The following is a 19,397-nucleotide window of genomic DNA, read 5'->3' as shown; positions in this document are numbered from 1 at the left end:
GTAAAAATTGTCCCTAGTGTGCTGTGTGTGTAGGATAGTGTTAGTGTGTGTCTTGGTTCTTTTTTTTGTATGGCTGCAGAAACCAAATTTCGTTTGAACCTCATGTGAGGTTCAAATGACAAATAAAAGGTATTGTAGGTATTGTATTGTATTGTATTGTATTGTATTGTGTGCGGGGATCGTTGGTCGGTGCAGACCCGGTGGGCCGAAGGGCCTGTTTCCGCGCTGTATCTCTAAACTAAAGACACTCATAAAATGATTAAACAAATGCAGAAATGGTAGGAAGAAGAGAAAGAGTAATAAAGATTCAAATTTCTGGTTACTAAGGGACATGAAGTACCTGCAATCCTTTTTCAAGTAGCCAAAAAGGTATTTTTTTTATCTGCACATGACCAATTTGGTGCGGTTAAATGAATACCTACCTGAAGTATATTCTAAGCCTTCTGTTTCTCCTCACTAACGTAGCTTCTTTAATTTAATTACTGGATTTTTGGCAGAGGACAAATATTCTATTTCTAAATCAACATTTAAAAAGTATCCAGTGCCAAAACAAAGTGCACACAATTTAGTCAAAACAAATAGTTACAATTTGGTTAAAAAAAAAAGATATAATTCACATCTCCCTCTCAACACACAAATGAAACAGCAATCCTGACATGTGACCCTGGAGAAATGCATCACCCCTCCCCTCACGAATTTGCTTTCAGCTCTCAAAAATGATACAAACAGTCCTATTGTCAGCCAATCCACGTTTAATCCATGCATTAATGTCTGAATAGTTTTACAACCCTTCATTCAAATGCAAAGGCTTTGTTCAATTTGCCAAGACCATTTAGTTTGGATTAAAGGAAAAAAAGCAACAGACACACTGTACTAAAAACCATCACAGGCACAAAGCAGCCTTTGGTATTACTGCTGTCCTTCTCCTTTAATACCCTTTAGTGGCAAATTATCGCTTGGCCTGGTCTTCTGTTCTTCACTAACAAAGGTTATCCAATTTGAAGATCTCGTCCCAGTTAATGTTCCAAGTTGCTGAATTAAAATGCTGATTCAAGCATCTATTTAACCTAATGAATATGCTTTTTGGGCACATTTTTCACAAAGCTTAATTTGAGGTTTCTTTAAAAATAGAATTTGTGCATTTCAGCTGGTCAAAAGCACAAACGCACAGTGCTTCATTCTGGCGTTTCCTTCCCCACACAAAGTCTCACTGTGGAAGAAAGGCTGTTTTAAAAAGAAAAAATGCCTACCACAGTATTAAATTTGAAAGACCTCTAGCAATTCTGTCATGTTTTTTTTTGGAAACATAGAACTTGACCATTGACAAACTGAAACACCATAAATCATGTATTATGTTAACTTAATACAGTTAAATGATAGTGAACAGTTAGCTTTGACATTTTAATAGATCACTATCCCTGTACTTGAGAACTGGACAGCTTTTATTTTACTTACAGACTCAAGCTCTATACTGACAGATACTCTCAGCCTTAGGTTTTCTATAAGCATTGGAAAATGTGTGTTTGACAGGGTTTATCTAAGCTCAAGGGCGAGCTTTATGCTTAGCTGGCTACAAGGTTTGATTACACAGATGGATTTCCTATCTCACTTCATTTCAGATCCTGTGTTCAACTAAAACTGCAATTTCTTTCCATCAGGGTCATCTCCTGCAACATATAAGTGACAGATTCCACCAATAGTTTAAAAGAAACTCCCACAGCATGGAAATGGACACGTTAGTCAGTAAATCACATAAAAATCATTAAAAAAGGCTTCATAAAAATGCACAGGATATTCCAAATCTCCCCAGACCAAATATTTCCAATGGGTGTAACTATGGTTGTTGTACTGAGAGTGGGTGTCAACTGAAGTTCTTCCGTGGATTTATTTTTACGATTTGGCGTAAACGGGAGTGTGAGGATGAGGAACTGACCTGCAATCTCCTTTTCAAAGTGGTCCAGCCTACCGACAGGAAAATGTGGCTTACTAATCTTTCCGAAAATGAACTACAATAAATTGGAATTAAGAATGTCATTGCTATGGTTTGACATCCATACGAAAACACACCATTATGCTTCTAATTATCTTGACCCACATGGGAAAAGCAGGAATGCATTATGTCTTAATGATCACAACTAGAGGTCCTGGCTTTTCTTTTGCAAGGAGCAGGGAAGATCCTCCCTGCAGCTTCACTATTAACATGTCTGTTTCCTGTCAGCCCACTCAGAGATAATGTCATTTATCTCCAAGCGGCACAAGACCAGTCATTAGCCTCAATAAAAAGACCTCGAACAAAGAGCAGTGATTGCTATCCGTTGCTCAGAGTCTGCAGCCAAAAAAACAAATTTCATTGAGGGAAGGGGGTGTGGAGATACTGAAGTGCTATTTATACACACCAAGCAGAGGCAAGGCTCGCCTAACATATGATTACTGTCGAAGATTTAAGTAACCACATAAAGCAGCAGCCTAAACGATTTGCTAGTCAAGAGAATTTAACTCTAAACAGCAAGAAATAATGGGGGAGATGCTCAGCGGGTCAGTCAGCACTGCTGGATAAAACAAACCAGTCAGCATTCTGATGAAGCGTGCAAACACAAAACATTCATCTGTCACTCCTGCAAAACATGTCCAGTCGTGCTGCTTTTCACTTTAATTTTTTGTATTATTTTTGGGTGAAACAACATTCTTTGACAAACATGGATCGAATTTTGTTGTTGTTGATGGTCCGAATGAAGGTGCATAAATGTAAATGGAGTTAAGGTTGCTGTAAAACACCCGAGATGGGAAAATACTAATAAAGAATCAAATGGCTTTCTCAGGGGAGGGGGGGGGGGGGGGGGGGGGGGGGGGGGGGGGGGAGGGGGAGAAAGATGTGATGGTTGGATGTTTTAACAAATCTGAGAACAGAATAACTGAAGTGTCCTTGAGATTTTGCCTACGTAAATGAAGGTTTATCACTGTGTGAAAAAAAGCTTTGTGCAGCTCAATATTATCATCATAAAACCTCCGCAAGAACCCTAACTGCATCCACATCTCCCAATTACTGTTCTGAACTTTGTTATTAAAACACACGTGCACACACTCTCTCTCACTCAAACACGCACACACCCACAAAGCTGCTAAATACTGAGAAGCGTTCAGATTAATCCTCCCTTTTACATTTTAATTTCATACAAGGAATTCCTTTTTAAAAGGCCAACGGCATATCTCAGTTCTATACGCACAGTATTTGCATTCCAATAGTTCAGTAAGTCTATTGTGTTTAAAGAACACACATTCATCTTGCCTCCCAGGTGACCCATATGATTCACTCTCTCTTACCTTTGGTACAAAAATCTGCAGCCACAATTTTGATTAATGAAATAACTTGCATTTATGTATTCTTTTAACCAATTAGGACATCCATCCGTAAGGGTGTTTGAGCTAAGCAAAATGGTAAATGAAGGCATTCCCGTGGGTTAATGTTGATCACATATTCAAATGGACATGCCACATATATACTATGATCACTGGACCAAGACAGGGGGGCTGGATATTCTGCAAGAGGGCTCCCCTCTCAACACTCCAGGCTCTTTCCACTGTCTACACGGCACAAGCCAGGAGTGCAGGAACACAATGAAATCTCTCCCCATTACCTGGATGTGTGCCGTATCAACCACCATTGAGAATCTCAACACACATCAGATAAAAGCTGCCCGCTTAACTGAAGCACGATCCATCATTCCGAATGTTCATTCCCTCCACCTCAATGCACAGTGGCTGCAGTGCGAACCATCTGTAAAAACATTGCTGTCACACAGCAAGCTACCTGACACCACCTCCCTCACCTGTGAACTCTATCACCCAGAAGGACAAAAGCAGTAAGGAACAGCACCGGCAGGTTCCCTCCAAATTGCACACCATCCTAACTCGGACGTATATCACCGGTCCTTCAACTCCCTTCCTCACAAGACTGTGGACTACCCCCACCAAAAGGAATTCAATAATTCCAGAAAACAACTCAGTACAACATCTGAGCAAGGGAGACACGAGACAAGTCAAGAGTGTTTAATTGTCAAGTGTGCCGCCACGGAACTATTGTTGCAGCTTAACGAGCCCGTTAATGCAATAACACAGAAATAAATATACAATAATCAATAACAATAAATTAATAATCAGAAACACCAGGTAACCAGACCATAACAGTGCAAACACTAAAGTCTGTAGAGCAACCAAAAAATCTAATTCCATAGAAGATCATACTTCCTGAGGCAGTGGTTAGTGTTGTGCAGAGCTCAAAAACCTGATAGACACAAAATGCTGGAGTAACTCAGCAGGACAGGCAGCATCTCTGGATAGAAGGAATGCGTGACGTTTCAGGTCGAGACCCTTCATCAAGATCGTGATGATCGCTGGGAAGAAGCTGATGGTCCTGGTTTTCAGGCTCTTTTACCTTCTTTCGGAGGGAAGGAAATGAAAGATTGGCCAGCATGGTGTTGGATCTTTGTAGATATTGGCGTTTTTTGGGGGGCAGTGCCTCCTGTTGATTGTTTCAATGGTGAGGAGGCCAATACCCGAGATTGATCGGGCAGTGTCTATCCTCCCTACAACCTGTGGTCCTCATCATTCGAGTTACCGAATCAGGCCACGATGCTACCAATGACTATGCTCTCTACTGTACATCCCGAGAGGCTTGATAAAGTATTTGGCGACAGACCGAATGATGATGGTGTTGAATGCCGAGCGGTAGTTGATGTTACACGTTCTTATGGTCTAAGTCGTTCAGTGCAGAGTGGAGAGCCAGCGAGATCGCATCTCCTTTCGCTATGTTGTAGTAATAGGCAAATTATGGTGGGTCCAGGTCGCCTTAGAAAGCATTTTCATCGGGATACATGACAGCATGGTTTGGGAACAGCTCCATCCAAAACCACAGGAAATTCCACAGAATTTTGTATGTAGACAGTCCATCACACAAACAAACCTCCCTTCCATTGATTCCAACTACACTTCACGCTGCCTCGGCAAGGCCACCAGTATAACCAAGGACAAGTTTCGCCCTGGACTCGCCCTCTTCCATCAGATATGAGGTACAGAAGTGTGAAAATGAATACTTCCAGAATCAGGGATAGTTTCTTCACAGCTGTTATCAAGCAACTGAACAATCATATCAACAACTAGAGAGCAGTCCTGAGCTATCATCTACCTTGTTGGAGGCCTTCAGACTATATTAGTCTTTATTAGACATTATCTTGCACTAAACATTATTACCTTTTACCCTGCATCTGTCCACCAAGGATGGCTTGATTGTAATCATGAATAGTTTTTCCGCTGACTGGATAGTATGCAACAAAAAAGCTTTTCACTGTACCTCGGTACACGTGACAATAAACTAAAATTAAACTAAACTACTAAGGCAGGAGTTAATTTGCATCATGCAACTACACTTCAAAGCACTTCATTATCACAACGTTAGTCACTGATCATCAGTAGTCATTGAGGTCACTTTACTCTTCTTGGGCATTGGTACAATGGATGTCCTTTTAAACCAGGTGGAGACCTTGGGCATAGTAAGAAGAGGTTGAAGTTGTCCACAAAAACTCCAGCCAGTTGGACCGCGCAGGTTTAAAGAACACAACCAAGTACATCATCGGGACCGGTCGCTTTCCAAGGGTGCACCCTCGTGAAGAATCTTCTGACGTCAGCTTCAGTGACTGATTACTGTGCCATGGGGGGTGGGGGAGGGGGGGGGAGTGAGGGGGCCAGAGTAGGTACATCAAAGTACATAGAGAGCATTACGGAACAGCAATAAATGCTGAAACAAGGAACTCCACATGTTGATTTACAAAGGAAGGTACAAAGTGCTGGACTACCACAGAGGCTCAGGCAGTATCTCTCGAGAACATGGATCGGCTTAGAGTCTTAAGAAGGGTCCCGACCCGAAACGACACCTACCCATGTTCTCCAGAGATCCCACCTGACCCGTTGGGTTACTCCAGTACTTTGTGTCCTCTTCAGCAATAAATACTGACCTTGCTAGTAATAATAATAATAATAATAATAATAATAATAATAATAATAATATCTTTTATTGTCATTGCACAACGAGATTTGGTATGCAGCTTCCATCCGATGCCATAACTTAAAACAACTAATAAAATTTAGATTTAGATACCCCGAGAAACATGATTTATAAAAAGAACAGTAAAACAGTCTAAAGTGCAAATGTGTCTGTGCCGGGTCGAAGGCCTTGTAACGTCTGCCGGAAGGTAGGAGTTTAAACAGTCCATTACAAGGGCGTGAGGAGTCTTTGTGGATGCTGACAGCCTTCCTGTAATGTCCAGATCCCAAAAATGAATGTAAAAAATGATTGTATTGTAGAAAAAGTTAATATTAAAGCACAAATATTAAACAGCTTTTGGAAAGTGCTGGTAATTATTTTTGGCTGAGGTCCATTTGAAAGAATGCCTATTAATATAATTCAAAAAATAATTTTAGTTGGCTTTAGAATCATGCAGCCGTACAAATGAGATTAGGAATTCAGCTCATTAGTGGCAAAAATTCAATAGGAATTCTGGTCTCACAGATCTTGGGAGGTCACTACAAGTTCGTCCAGAAAGTTCTCAGCAGTCAAAGGGCACCAGCTCATTCGCTGACTTTGAAAGGGCTCTGGTCACACTATTCAAAGTTACAAAGCATTAAGTAGACTGAAGAGTTTTTTGTTCTGCAGGGACTCGTGCTAGTTTGTGGTACCATTCACCAGCCAAAACTCATCTTGAGAGTTTTGAGTCAGCTTTTTAAACTGTTCACACTCATACAAATCTGCCCTTTGTTTACCTCTTTAATGACTGCTTACCACTTACAGTCTTTTGCCACAGACAGTAACGGACAAGAGCAACATACAAAGAACAGGAAGGTATATGGATGTCCCCATTCAATTCGTCAGCAGGACCAACAACAAGTACAATAGAACCCAGCACAAAACGTGTTTCTCCCTGCAACTCATTGTCAGTACAATCCCTTTCTATTTATTGCTCTGCTACCACTGAAAATAGTTGCTAGCATTAATGATCCATCAAACGCAATTCTCAGCTGCGAAATTTCTCACTGCATCACTTTCAAAAGGTGACAAATTCTTCACTAGGATATTGGGCTCTCAGTCCTACATCATGTTTTCTGTGGTCTCCCAGTAAGAAAACCCTAAAGCCAGTTGTTCTCTGCATTCTAGTGCTGTAATGTATCAGTTAAATCAATGAATTGAAATGTATCAGATACATAATTTAATCCAATTAGCACGTTATATCCTTAATATCTCACTTCAATCCTAAATTAATACCTAATTTTGTTTCATTTACCAAACAAACAAAATCATAAAATCTTATAAGAAAGCAGCGAAGGACTGGGTACTAACAAGCCTTTATTAGGTAATCCTATATTGGGAGGGTTTTGCAAACTACTAGGAGTGGTTAATTGTCTTGCCAAGTCTATATAAATCAGACATGTTAGTAACAGCTAAACCACAAACATGAGCAACATAGAAATAGCTTAAACAACTCAAATTATATACTACATTTTACCCGAGCCCTTCATGCAGGGAGTGGCAACTTCTACAACATATTTGTAGTTCTCTGTGTAAAAAAACCCCCAGGAAAACAGTCACAAAAATAATTAGTTTTAATCGGATCTAATTGATCAAGTTTTATATGACAACTGCAGCCATCAAATAGAATACTCAGGCCAGGGGTAAATCTGCAAACATACTGCAGAGATTAAGCAATGACTACAAATCTTGAGGATTTACTTTACACCTTGAGCATCTTGCTACTCAAACAAGTACAGCTGGACACATTTGTCTTCAACCTAATTTAAACCGGACAACTATATAAATATTTCACAGCCTGTTTAACAGAAAGTGCCTTCACTATTCAAATAAATAACACGTACAAGACACTAGTGCATACATTAATACCATGGGTCCGTATCAGGTACCATTTCATTTTCTTTCAAGCCATATACTGTGTATGGTGAAGGTTTAAATCTCGATGATCTCTGGAGCAGTCAACAGGAAAGCAGGCTGTGCTAGAATGAATAGTCTGCTTGTCAATTATATCTGGGAAGAATCAAGACAAGCGACCAGCAACACCATACTGGACATTTTTCTGTATGACTTACTGATTGTCAGCAGGCACTGCTTTTGTAGACAACACACACACATTCTCGATTGTCTTGAGAAACAGGCACATTGAAATAGTTTCTCCAGGAGACTATTTGAGGTATAAATAAGGAAGAAATAAAGAGTAGTGAAACCACACCAGTCTCGTCTCTGTTGCCATGACACCTGCCTCCAAGATTTGAAAGTGAACAGACTGCCTGCTAAACAAAACTGTTGCATCAGAACATTTAGCTGAACGATTAAAATAAGGTTAGGCATGCAGCAAGCAATGTTTTTCTTCATTCAGTCAATCCAATCAAATGGAACTGTATCCACAGCCATTGTGACAAACAGATTAGAGCACAAGTTATCTTGATGTTTAAAGGAGATTAAAACTGTTTCCAATTTGCTTGCTGTTGGAAACAAGAGCAAAACCAATTTGATTGGAGAATTGTCAAGCATGTCAGTTTGCCAATCTTCATTCCAAAACTCTTTAGATGCTCTTCTCATGACTAATAGACTATGAACATTAGCCTCTGCACCTTGCTGTTTAAATCTTTATTAACATCTCAATGTCTCCTTGAAACGTTTCCCTGGCAATAAAATTAATCAAATAAAATAGTCTTCCACGCCAACCAATCTTGCTGCTGTCTGAAGTTTCCAACAATAGCATCAGCAGAAATGCAAAGGTCACCACCTCAACAAGCTGGGAATTCACTTTCCCCCATTATGCACCGAGACAAAATCCTCTCCAACTCGACTGACCACTTCCATCACAGGGAATCTATTTATTGAGTTGAATGGGAAGGGAAAGGTTGAAAAGTAGATCACAAGGTGCTCCGCATACTATATTAAAAGGAAGTAATTACTCTGAAAGGACTAAATTATTCAACTTTTCCCGAACAAACTTGAAGTAGATCACAAGAGCCTCACTATGCACGATAACACAAAGCAGTTGTGAACTTTGAACAGTGACTTAAAACATTTTGTATAGAAATAGAACAGTTAGGATTTTGTTTTAGGAATGGTGCGGACATTGGCTCATAAACCAGCATCAACAATAATCAGTCAGCTTCTTAAAATGGCACAATTCCTCTGACCTCATAATTATCCAACAAACAATAGATCCGAGCCTCCTGAGAAACTCCACAGTCTTTGGATAATTATCAACATACCAGAAGCCTGGTTACACGGAAACAATGGAAGGCAAGGCCAAACTTCCCTTTCACACTGAAGCTACAAAACAGAGATCATCGTGCCCGCACTGATGTTAATAAAATACCAGGCACCATTCGACCAACCCTGCATTCATAAAAGGCAAGACTGGTGCAGCCTTTATGAAGGCGTTTAGTGTGCTATTTGATTACAAAGCACCTCCCCCACCCTTTAGGCAAACAGCAGTAATCACAATAACCTCATTTCTCTCCAGCTGCGGGTCTTACTCCATTGTTTACGTGCATGATCATAGCACCAGCCTGTTATTTCACAGAAACAAGCGAAAATGTGGAGTTTTCTCCCTCGTTCCTGAGCTCCAAAGACCACCGATGCACAAAGTAGCGGTTGCAATCGGTGCTGTTAGGACAGTTAAATATATACAACTACGACCCTTTCCATACCGTTCTCGTCCGCAGGTTATTGCCGAGGTGCGTTCAAATTGTAGCAGAGATGCAAAAGACAAGCATTATCACTCCTCTTGCATTATTCATCCATAGGCACCATTCACATCCACACAAGTAGGCGCGATGTTGTGGTTTTTTTTATTTGCAAAAGAATCCGACAACAAACACGACACAGCGGAAAAGTAAATAACGGGTTACCTTTTCGGTTTTCAGTTTCTTGGCGGGTCGGGCAGTGTCTCCGTCATTCTCTGCATCCTCTTTCTTGGCCGCGACAGGGCAGCCGAGGATTCCCGGCTCCAGAGTAGTTTTGATGTCCTGCACTCGGAGCGAGGTCTCCCCCGCGCCTCCGCCGCACTGCAGGGAGCCGCTGCCGCCCTTGGAGCCGAAATTGAAGAGGTGCGCTGCGGCTGAGCCCGCTACCGACATGGGGGGCTGTCCCGGGACCGGGTGCACCCCCACATCGTGTTTAGTGCTATCCTTGCGAGACCTGCCACCCTCTTTATCCCGCTTAGAGCCTCCCCTGCCCGAGCCCTTGCCCGGTTTCTCTTCTTTGCTCTTAATGCAATTGCCAATCGTGTTGTTGCAGTTATTGTTATTATTAATATTATTGCAGCCACTGTTGTTGTTGTTGCTGCCGCCGCTGCTGCTAACTGTTTGTCCCAGGGCTGAATTCATGCCAGAAACCTCTCCAGAGCGCCCTTGAACTTCCTGCCTCTTGCCAGTACTGCTAATTTCAGGAATCCCATACAGTGAGGCAGAGGAGAGAGATTTATTAGCATCCTTGGAAGTTTTGCTTCTTTTCACTTTGGATTTGCCAGTCTCCTTGTGGGAATTTCCTTGGGGAGGCTGGACGGAAGAGGATGTGAATTTGAGGCTATCCGAAAGGGCTGCTGCTGCTGCTGCTGCTGCTGCTGCTGCTGCACTAGCACCACTTGGAGCCAAACCTCCGCAGTCCTTGGTGGAGTTGGTTGCAATGGTGTTATTGCTGCTCGAATTATTCATTTCCAATTTCTGCCTGTCTTTCTCCAAATCGGCCTCCAAATCGATGATCAGATTTCCCACTCCAATTTCCCAGTCATCGCCACTGTCGTAAGTATCAACCGCGCTCGCATCAACACATTTACCAGTAGCAATGGAACTGTTCATTGACATCCTGAAGATGAGATCTCTTGGATAAAAATTGGATGAACTTCACGGCGTTGGTGCTGGGATGACATTCGCTTCTCCGCCACGTGTTTCACCCTTTCCAAATGTTTATTTTATATATTTATATCTATATTCCCCTTATTTCCAAGTCACACGATCCACACACACGAATAAATTACGTCCTGTAAAAAGACAAGACTAATAAATCGGTTGTTGGGTAAGACCAACATTTTTTCTTCTATTTAAATAAATCCTTTTGCATGTAGCTCTGGTTTGAACTTTCCAATATTTTAATTAAAGCATCCAATTACATTTTTTTTAAAGACAAAAAAAATGTAGATCTTTAGAGTCGCATTTTCCCTGTTGACATTTGTAATTTCACACCGACCCAAATGGTAGTCGATAGCAACAGCAAAACTCGGAGCTGAAATCTTCTTTGCGAAAAACTAACACACGAGGAAGTTATCATAGTGCAAAAGAGACGCGTTTAAAAATTACTGAAATGAATCACCACTCGTTCGCGCTCCATCAGCTCTGCACCAAGGTGGCCCCAGTGACCGCAAATGAGGTTATTTGACAAAGATCAGTGTAGCCATTCAAAGTCTGAAGAGCATGCATCATGGGTAGTTGCAACTCTTACCTTTAAATCATTCATTTAAACATCTCTTCCCCGTATTAGCAGCCCCCACCCCTCCACTCGCGAATCTGCAACATTTCGCCAGACACCATACACCCTGCACAACTTATGTTCATATATGTGCAACACGAAATGGAAGGAACGTTTTAAAAGCTCGCCAAATAAATGTTTCACTTCTTTCCCCTCCTCCTCTCTCCTGGCACACAGAACAGATTATTTCCCTTTTCCCCAGCAAACAAAAAATGTATTAAAAGTCCACACACGCGTCGCGACCAGCAGCAAAAAAAACTGCATGGGAATATAAATGTAATTGTAAGAACTGTGCACGGGTCCAAAAATCATTAAAAAAAAAGTTTTTAAACTTCAAATTCCACCCTAACCGCATACTTTTCGTGATCAGTAAATAATTATGCCATCAAGAGAGAGAGAGAGAGAGAGGGGAGAGAAAAAAAGAGGAAAAAATCTACAGGCGTCCGGTTGAAACAAGACAGAATATGCTAACCCTGGGAGAAATTAGTGAAGGGAAAAAAAATAGCAGAAACCTGGACTGGATTACACATTCTGTCCGGACGTGGCACCATCGTCTCTCAAAACAGTGTCAAACACACAAATTAAGCGAGGGAAACGACGCCAGTCAATCATGTGGTAATTTCATAATCGAGTTTCAAATACAACAAAGCAAGGACCTGAGGGTGGGGGAAGGGAGGGGGGTGGTGGAGGAGGAAGGGGATAGCGAAAAAATATATATCGTATACATCTAGGACCGGTTTGTAGCAAACGTTGACGATTGTCTGCTTACCATTTTCTGTCATCTTGTACTCGGATTAGGAGCTACACAGTTTAATTAGCTGGCGTTTAGAGCTAAAAGCTGTAATGAATTGTTGATGGATTTGAAGGGGGAGGTTGCAACAACCAACCATCTAAAAGCAGCTATTTTGTTACAGTTCGGGCTTCAATCACGTGAATCCAAGATTCCCTGTAGCTTGACGTGAGAACAAAAATCGGTGACAAGCGTATCAGAAAACCGATCTTGCCTTAGAGGGTGAAAAAAAGTGAAAAAACTTGAAGTCTGCAGTTTTGAATAGGGGCGAAAATCTTTTAGGGGGCTGTTATGGACTTGATCAGAATAAGCACAGCCCTTTAAAGATCGCTGCAGTTGCCCCTTTCATATCAGCAACAAAACGGAGGGGGGAGGGGGGAGGGGGGGGGGGGGAGCGTTCGTGATCGACAGTCGTAACTGCTTATTAAAGTCAATTTCAGCAAAACTTGTCGCTATTTACAAGTTCAAGTTAGCACGGTTCATGTTACGGGGGACCAAAAGTCAAGATAGAAGCATTTTGTATTTATTTCTGTTTTTACCCCAAAAATATCGTGAACGTAAAATAAATAGGGAACCAGCACCGGATATAATTTTTAAATCAACAAAATGAATCCAAACTATTTCTATTCAATCATAGTTCCATTTCATCCACACTCAAAAACCTCAGGAGGGCGAGTAAAATGAAAAGAGAATTCTCTTGCCAAATGCGATCTCTGGTGTGATTGATAAAACTTTACTTAAGATCATTGTATAATATACTCACGATCAATACTGGTTCGGTTTTGCCCTGGTCTTCGTGTGAAATGAAATGCATTTTTGTTTTGTTTTAAATCAGATCCTGCACTGGTGTGACAGTCTGTGTCCTTGTGTGGCGGTGTGTTTTGCTTGGCTTGTTCACACTCGTGCCCGTGTGACTATCGGTGTGTTTTGTTCGGTGCATTGAGCTTGTCCTCACTATGTGTTTTTCGCAGGGTGCATTGGCTTGTGCTCACTGTTTGGTTGGTTGTACTGACTTGTCCTCACGGTGTAGGTGTAAGTGTATGTGTATTTTGCTGGGTTGCAGATTTCTCTCTCTCTCTCTCTCACACTCTATTTTTCTCTCTCTGCTCCAGACCCGGCTCCGCTCCTTTGTTTCACAGCCATTCGCCCTGCAGCCACTCAGAGTGCAGCTTTAATGGAACTCAGCCCAGCCATTGGCTGTGCATTTTCGCATCTGTGTGTGTGAGAGAGGGAGAGAGCTGAGCTTGCAGCACAAGAGTCAACTTAGTCTGTGTGTGTGAAAGGAGCTTCCAGCAGAGCCAGCACTGGAGCGTTCAACTCCCAGCAGTAGAGCGTTTAGCCAACACTGCCAGAAAAAACAGCTACTTTCACCCTTTCTCGTCACAGCCTGCGGCAGCCAACAAAGCTTGAACCAAACACCCAGCTGAACCAGTTCCAAGTACTTAGTCCGCCAACCACTGCATAAAACAAAGAGTTACAACGACTTACACCTAAAGCACTCTAGTATAACCAGGACACATTTTAGTTTACACATTCTTTATCCAGGAGTTTTAGGTCATGACACTTAAATTCATAATAAGACGCATCCTCTACCCGGATCATAAACATCACACTGATTTAAAATAACAGCGACCTGACTTCGCCCAGATCATTTTCAATTACTTTCCTATTCAAGCAGAACATTCAGATTACTCATAATGTTTGGTTTAACTGTCCTTTGTTTCCCTATCGCAACAAAAACTACACCTCACCCATTTTTCCGATTATTATTTTAGTTTAAAAATGCTGAACATTGCAGCCAGAAATAACTATTCCTTATGCAGCCGGAAACATATTTTGAAGTGATTACTTCTACGGGAAACATTTTGAACGCACAACAGCTGGAGATATTCGCTTTACAATGCCGTGGAATTATTTCCCTCTGTGGTATTACTCGTTGTCCCCAAATTACAAATGTTAACACTTTAGTGTTGCTAATTTAATTGTGCAGTGGTTGGAAAGAGAACGCATTTTGTGTATCCAAACACAAAAGTCTCCTTAAATTCTCTCGTAGGTGTTCTTGTTTGGTGAGGAGACTGATTTTTATGTTTAATTAAGAAAAGGGGTTAAATCATATTTTTTAGGCCAGCTGTGTGAGATATTTAGCAGTGCTTAAAAATGTTAGAGATAATCTCTAGGATCCCTTAAAATAAAATTGCCTGTGCCACTTTGTGATCATTCATTTTAATCAACACTTCTTTCTGTGGATCAAAGTTTATTAAGTGTGTCCATGTACGGCTGGTGAATATGTCTGCTTGCATTTGTGGAAGCTACTCTTCCCTTGTGTATATGTATAGAAAATGTGTGCCTGTTATGTCTCTGAATGATATATGAGCTGTGGAATTTATTTTGTGCATGCATCATTTATCATATTTGTGCCTGATATGTATGGGTTTTTTTGCATATGACTCCGCGCTGTATCGTTTTAGTGGTCTGCGCTGTCTGGTATTCCTCTTTCTGCTGGATGACTTTGTCACGTAACAATGTGACTTAGAAGTATTTGCATTTATATTTGGTGCATGTCTTTGTAACTGTCTTTATTGATATATGCAAATCTATTGCTGGTATTTTTGTATGCGTCCCTCTTTCCCTTTTACTGCCACTGGAAGCAATCTCATTGTGGCTGCACCTTTTGATACCTGGCATGGGTGCCTTATTCTACCAGAACGCAAAGGCTTAAATATATCAATTAGGTGCGTCGAGAATCAGTTATGAAATTGTATGGTTTTCTTTTGAACACGCCACAGCTACTTTCAGGTTCAATCACCTGAGTCATGAGTTAAATGTGTGTCTGGTGGATGCATGTGTTGTCTCTGTCTGCAAACTACCAACTAACTGCCTGCGGGGTGATATGTGCGTGCATTTGTGGCAAGTGAACCGAATATCATATGGCGTGTTCCTGACCACTCTTGTGTGTGCGTGTTTCCCTCGTCGCAATTTGCCCTTGCCCTTCGTGCCTTCCCTACCCGATTTGTTAGATAACACATCAGCGACAATATTTGCAGAGCAAACGTTTGCTCGAGTGCAGATCATCTAAGAAGGCCGCTTAATGCGGGTGCGCAACAATCAATCTTTCCATGTATGAAATAATTGGTGGCCAGAGTCCGGCCAGGGTGGACTTGCACAAACACACGATTGCCCTCAATGTCTGCAACCAAACAGCAGCTCGCGATTAGCTGCACTGTGCAAACTTCATGCCTCACTCACCCAAAGATCTTATAGCAGAGCCTCCGCTATAGGATCTTTGCACTCACCTGCTGCTATGAACACATTCTGCAGAGGTGGGACTGGCTGTTTCATAATGGCTTTACTCCCCCCCCCCCCCCCCCCCCCCCCTCCCCCTCCCCCTCCCTTCTATGTGTGTGGCTGATAACAATGTTTCTGTTTGGACGTGTTGATCGTGTTTTATTTTGAGCTCACGGCAGTGCAGTAAACAGCGATCATTTCCTTCTTCCACTGAGCTTTTACTACAAAGGAGAGCGGAGTGGGGGAAGGGAGCAACAAAGCTCTCACAATTACCTTACTGATGTCCGGAGAAACCACATCCCAAATACTTTTAACACGAGTCCAGTCCTGGTTCTCATTAATGAATCGCTCCCAACTATGTATCGTCTTTGCTAAATCAAAACCCCTCGCAAAAGGGAACGTCTGAAGGTTTAGTTTTAATATGAAAACGTGATATCTACCTCGCCAATGAAATGCAATCTGTGTGGTAAAACATAATTGCTTTATTTAAAAAAACGTTATCTTAGGCTTTCCAAAGTCATAAATCTTTTTTCCTATCAGATTATGAACAGAGACAATAACAATTTGAGGTTACAGAACTCCCTTTTAATTGATCTGCTAGTAAAGAAACAAACCATAATTTGTGAAATACAATTAACAACAATTTTTAGGTTCCTTCCCACAGATATATAAAAATAGATGCCATTTGCCTAGACTCCGATTGCCATATTTGGTCATTTCAAATACTGTATTTGAGGGATGGTGCAGTGGTAGAGTTGTTGCCATACAGCGCCAGGGACCCAGGTTCGATCATGACAATGTGTGATTTCTTGTGGAGTTTATACGTTCTCCCTGTGACCGCGTGGGTTTTCTCCGGGTGCTCTGGTTTCCTCCCACACTCCAAAGACGTACAGGTTTGTAGGATAATAGGCCCCAGTGTGTAAATTGTCCCTAGTGTGTAGGATAGTGCTAGTGTATGGGGTAATCGCTGGTCGACGCAGGCTCGGGGGGCCAAAGGGCCTGTTTCCGCGCTGTATCTCAAAACTCTACAGCCTAAAATGCTAAATGACAAATCTTAAATAGTACTCTACAATGTACCAGAATGAGATACATTCCACAATTTTACTATGTTTTCACGCTTCACATAGATGAAGATAAATCATGCTTAACGGTATTCATTCTTGAAACATAGTTGATTCCCTTTTGTCCTTTTAGATCATCAGAATAATTTACCTGCCACAATGTAATGTGGAAGTTCATGACAATAATATAATGGGATGCTACAGAAGAAAATGAATTGAAGTTCCATTCAGCAATGGATGTCAGTTCTTTCCTCCATATAAGTCTCATATTCTATATCCATTAATATTACTTTTTTTCACAAGCAGTCATTTTCTTTAATTCATAATTAATTTCAACAAAGGTTTGTGCCAGACAGATGCAGATTCTCTCTGCGGAGAATTTGGTTCATAAACTCGCCTGTAACACATCATATTATCTGATATCATGTGTCTGTCTTCTTGGTTTGAGTGAGCTCTACAGCACCTGCCAGAAAAAAGAGCTGAAATCCTGGCTCCCTGCCCTTCCTTTGAGGTTGAAGTAATTGCACCAGCATTTGCACTGGAGCTGCAGTCTTTGAACTGATGTATATATCAGTTTCAGACCCAAATATTATTCTCCCCTGATTCATAGTCAAAAGGCGATGTTTGCATCTCTCTTTTTCTTCTAACAGTGGATGAAATTCATCGTAAATGCACTGGACTGAATTCAACAACCAGATTTCTGCACCAGCAGGGTGATTCAGTAATCTGGCATCCCCAGTGACACTTACATTCAGCACATCTTGCTGGCTTTGTCAATTGGTTCAACGTAATTGAAACACAAAAAATCCCTTCCATTCTCATAAACTGTCATTGACTGGTCGGACCAGAAATATTTTTATTACACGTATTGTCTTCCAAACATATAAATAAAAATATAAAAACATGTTTAATTTCATGCATCACTGCTTTTAAATATGTAATTCTGGAATAGTGTAAACATTTCAAAAATAGAATAGAACTGATATTTCCTTTGGTAATTTTTTTTGTTTCTTTTCTGTTGTATTTTTTAAAATTCAGTTCAAAATTAAAATGTTTTGTTTTTTGTTACTGGAAGTAGTGGCAATGGGCTTACTCAAATTTCAGGTTTGTGGAAGATCAATCAGATTGCCAAGCTACTTTAACAGGGTCTGAAGTATGTTGATTTGAAACAAACCAGAGTAAATGGTATTTGAACCCCATGTTTCTTCCTGCCAGTCTAGCTCCAACTACATTTTAAATTGTTAACGCATGTTGCCTTGCAAATGCTGTATGAACTCACTGACACACGACATGGTGCATAACACCTAATATTTTTCTTACCTATCCTTTTCCCAATATCACAATTTGGCTTGTCCATGAACACTCTAATGTAACAAAATACAGAACCAAATTGACGTTACTCTACCTCAATGATGCTTTGACATAATGGTAGAAAATATATTGTCAATATTATGCTTCCAAATTACTTGATTTCCCAAATCAATAACTTTTTTTTAATGATTTGCACTGAATTGTACTCAGCTTGTACTGAACTATTGTACCCATTAGAAATTAGAGTGTGATTTCTATTTTTTTTAAATAGAATTCTCACTGCTGTTTGAGTCTTTTTTTCTCAGCAAGCCCTGATAATCACGGGTGGTAGAGATGGAAAGATATCATATTAACTTGCGAAAACATTTTTTCTCTACACACGTACGGCAAAAGAAGAACAACTTTCATTGATATGGTATCTTTCAAGCAACAAGCGTTCCTAAGCATTTTACAAGAGATATGGTGGGGGGAAAAAACAAAACAGGTATAGTAGGGTAAAGTTACAGCAGTTCAGAGATCTGACCATTGGTTCAGGGACGGATTGAATCACATGACAAGAGCAATTTTTAAATTGAAAGGATTAAGTAAAACTTTAAAATTACTAATCTCAGTAATGTAACCGTGAAATTGCCAGAACCAATCACCTCTTTCACACCCCACTCCCGGAGGTGCTGCCACATACTCTTACTCTTAACTCAAAATCTTTACGGGTGGCACGGTGGCGCAGGGGTAACGTTGATGCCTTACAGCGCCAGAGACCCGGCTTAGATCCTGACTACGGGTGCTTGTACAGAGTTTGTACATTCTCCCCGTGACCTGCTTGGATCTTCTCCCGTATCCCTCTTTCATCCCATACTCCAAAGGCCTACAGGTTTGTAGGCTAATTGACGATACAATTATAAAAAATAAATTGTCCCAAGTGTGTGTAGGATAGTGTTAATGTGCAGGGCAGGGATTGCTGGTTGGCACAGACTTGGTGGGCCGGTAGGCCTGTTTCTGTGCTATATCTGTAAACTAAACTAAACGAAAGTAAACTCCATCTCTTTGCTTATTTCATTATTATACTTTAATATTTCTGCTACTACCATCGAGAAGAAGATACAAGAGCCTGAGACCATCACCTCCAGGTTCAGAAACAACTTCTCTCCATCAACCATCAGGCTGTACAACCCTAATCCTAACCTAATCTGTATCTGTAAACACTTGAGGATTAGTCCTGTCCTTTAGGAAAGGCAATTCGCCATCTTTACCAGTCTGGACTACATGTGAATCCAGTCACTTGATACATTGTTTGTTGTGGAACAGATAAAGGTGGAAAATCAATACCAGAAATGCCAGTGATATCATAGACCAAAACAATTAATCTTTGAAAAGTCACAGTGAGATAGTG

At 41.0% G+C, this 19,397-nt stretch overlaps 1 protein-coding gene across 9 annotated transcripts in view; it reads right to left on the bottom strand.

Moving 5' to 3' along the window:
- Positions 1 to 13,463, bottom strand: part of znf608 (zinc finger protein 608) — a 99,442-nt gene extending 85,979 nt beyond the window's left edge. The window contains exons 1-2 of one of the 9 annotated variants that reach the window (XR_004411344.1): positions 13,114 to 13,463; positions 9,946 to 11,075 (exon numbers count right to left, since the gene is read on the bottom strand). Coding sequence is in view for 8 of the 9 variants with exons in the window: in XM_033017530.1 (XP_032873421.1) it covers positions 9,946 to 10,899 (954 nt within the window). In the remaining variant the exon portion in view is untranslated. Of the gene's footprint in view, positions 1 to 9,945; positions 11,465 to 11,533; positions 11,994 to 12,329; positions 12,463 to 13,113 lie in introns of those variants that run through there. The other 8 variants (XM_033017530.1, XM_033017529.1, XM_033017524.1 and 5 more) reach the window with 8 other exon arrangements.
- Positions 13,464 to 19,397: the final 5,934 nt, after the last annotated feature.

Source organism: Amblyraja radiata, chromosome 3 (genome assembly GCF_010909765.2).
Source record: "Amblyraja radiata isolate CabotCenter1 chromosome 3, sAmbRad1.1.pri, whole genome shotgun sequence".
Classification (NCBI taxonomy): domain Eukaryota; kingdom Metazoa; phylum Chordata; class Chondrichthyes; order Rajiformes; family Rajidae; genus Amblyraja; species Amblyraja radiata.
Note: the sequence above shows the minus strand (reverse complement) of the source record. Positions and strands in the feature narration are given on the sequence as shown.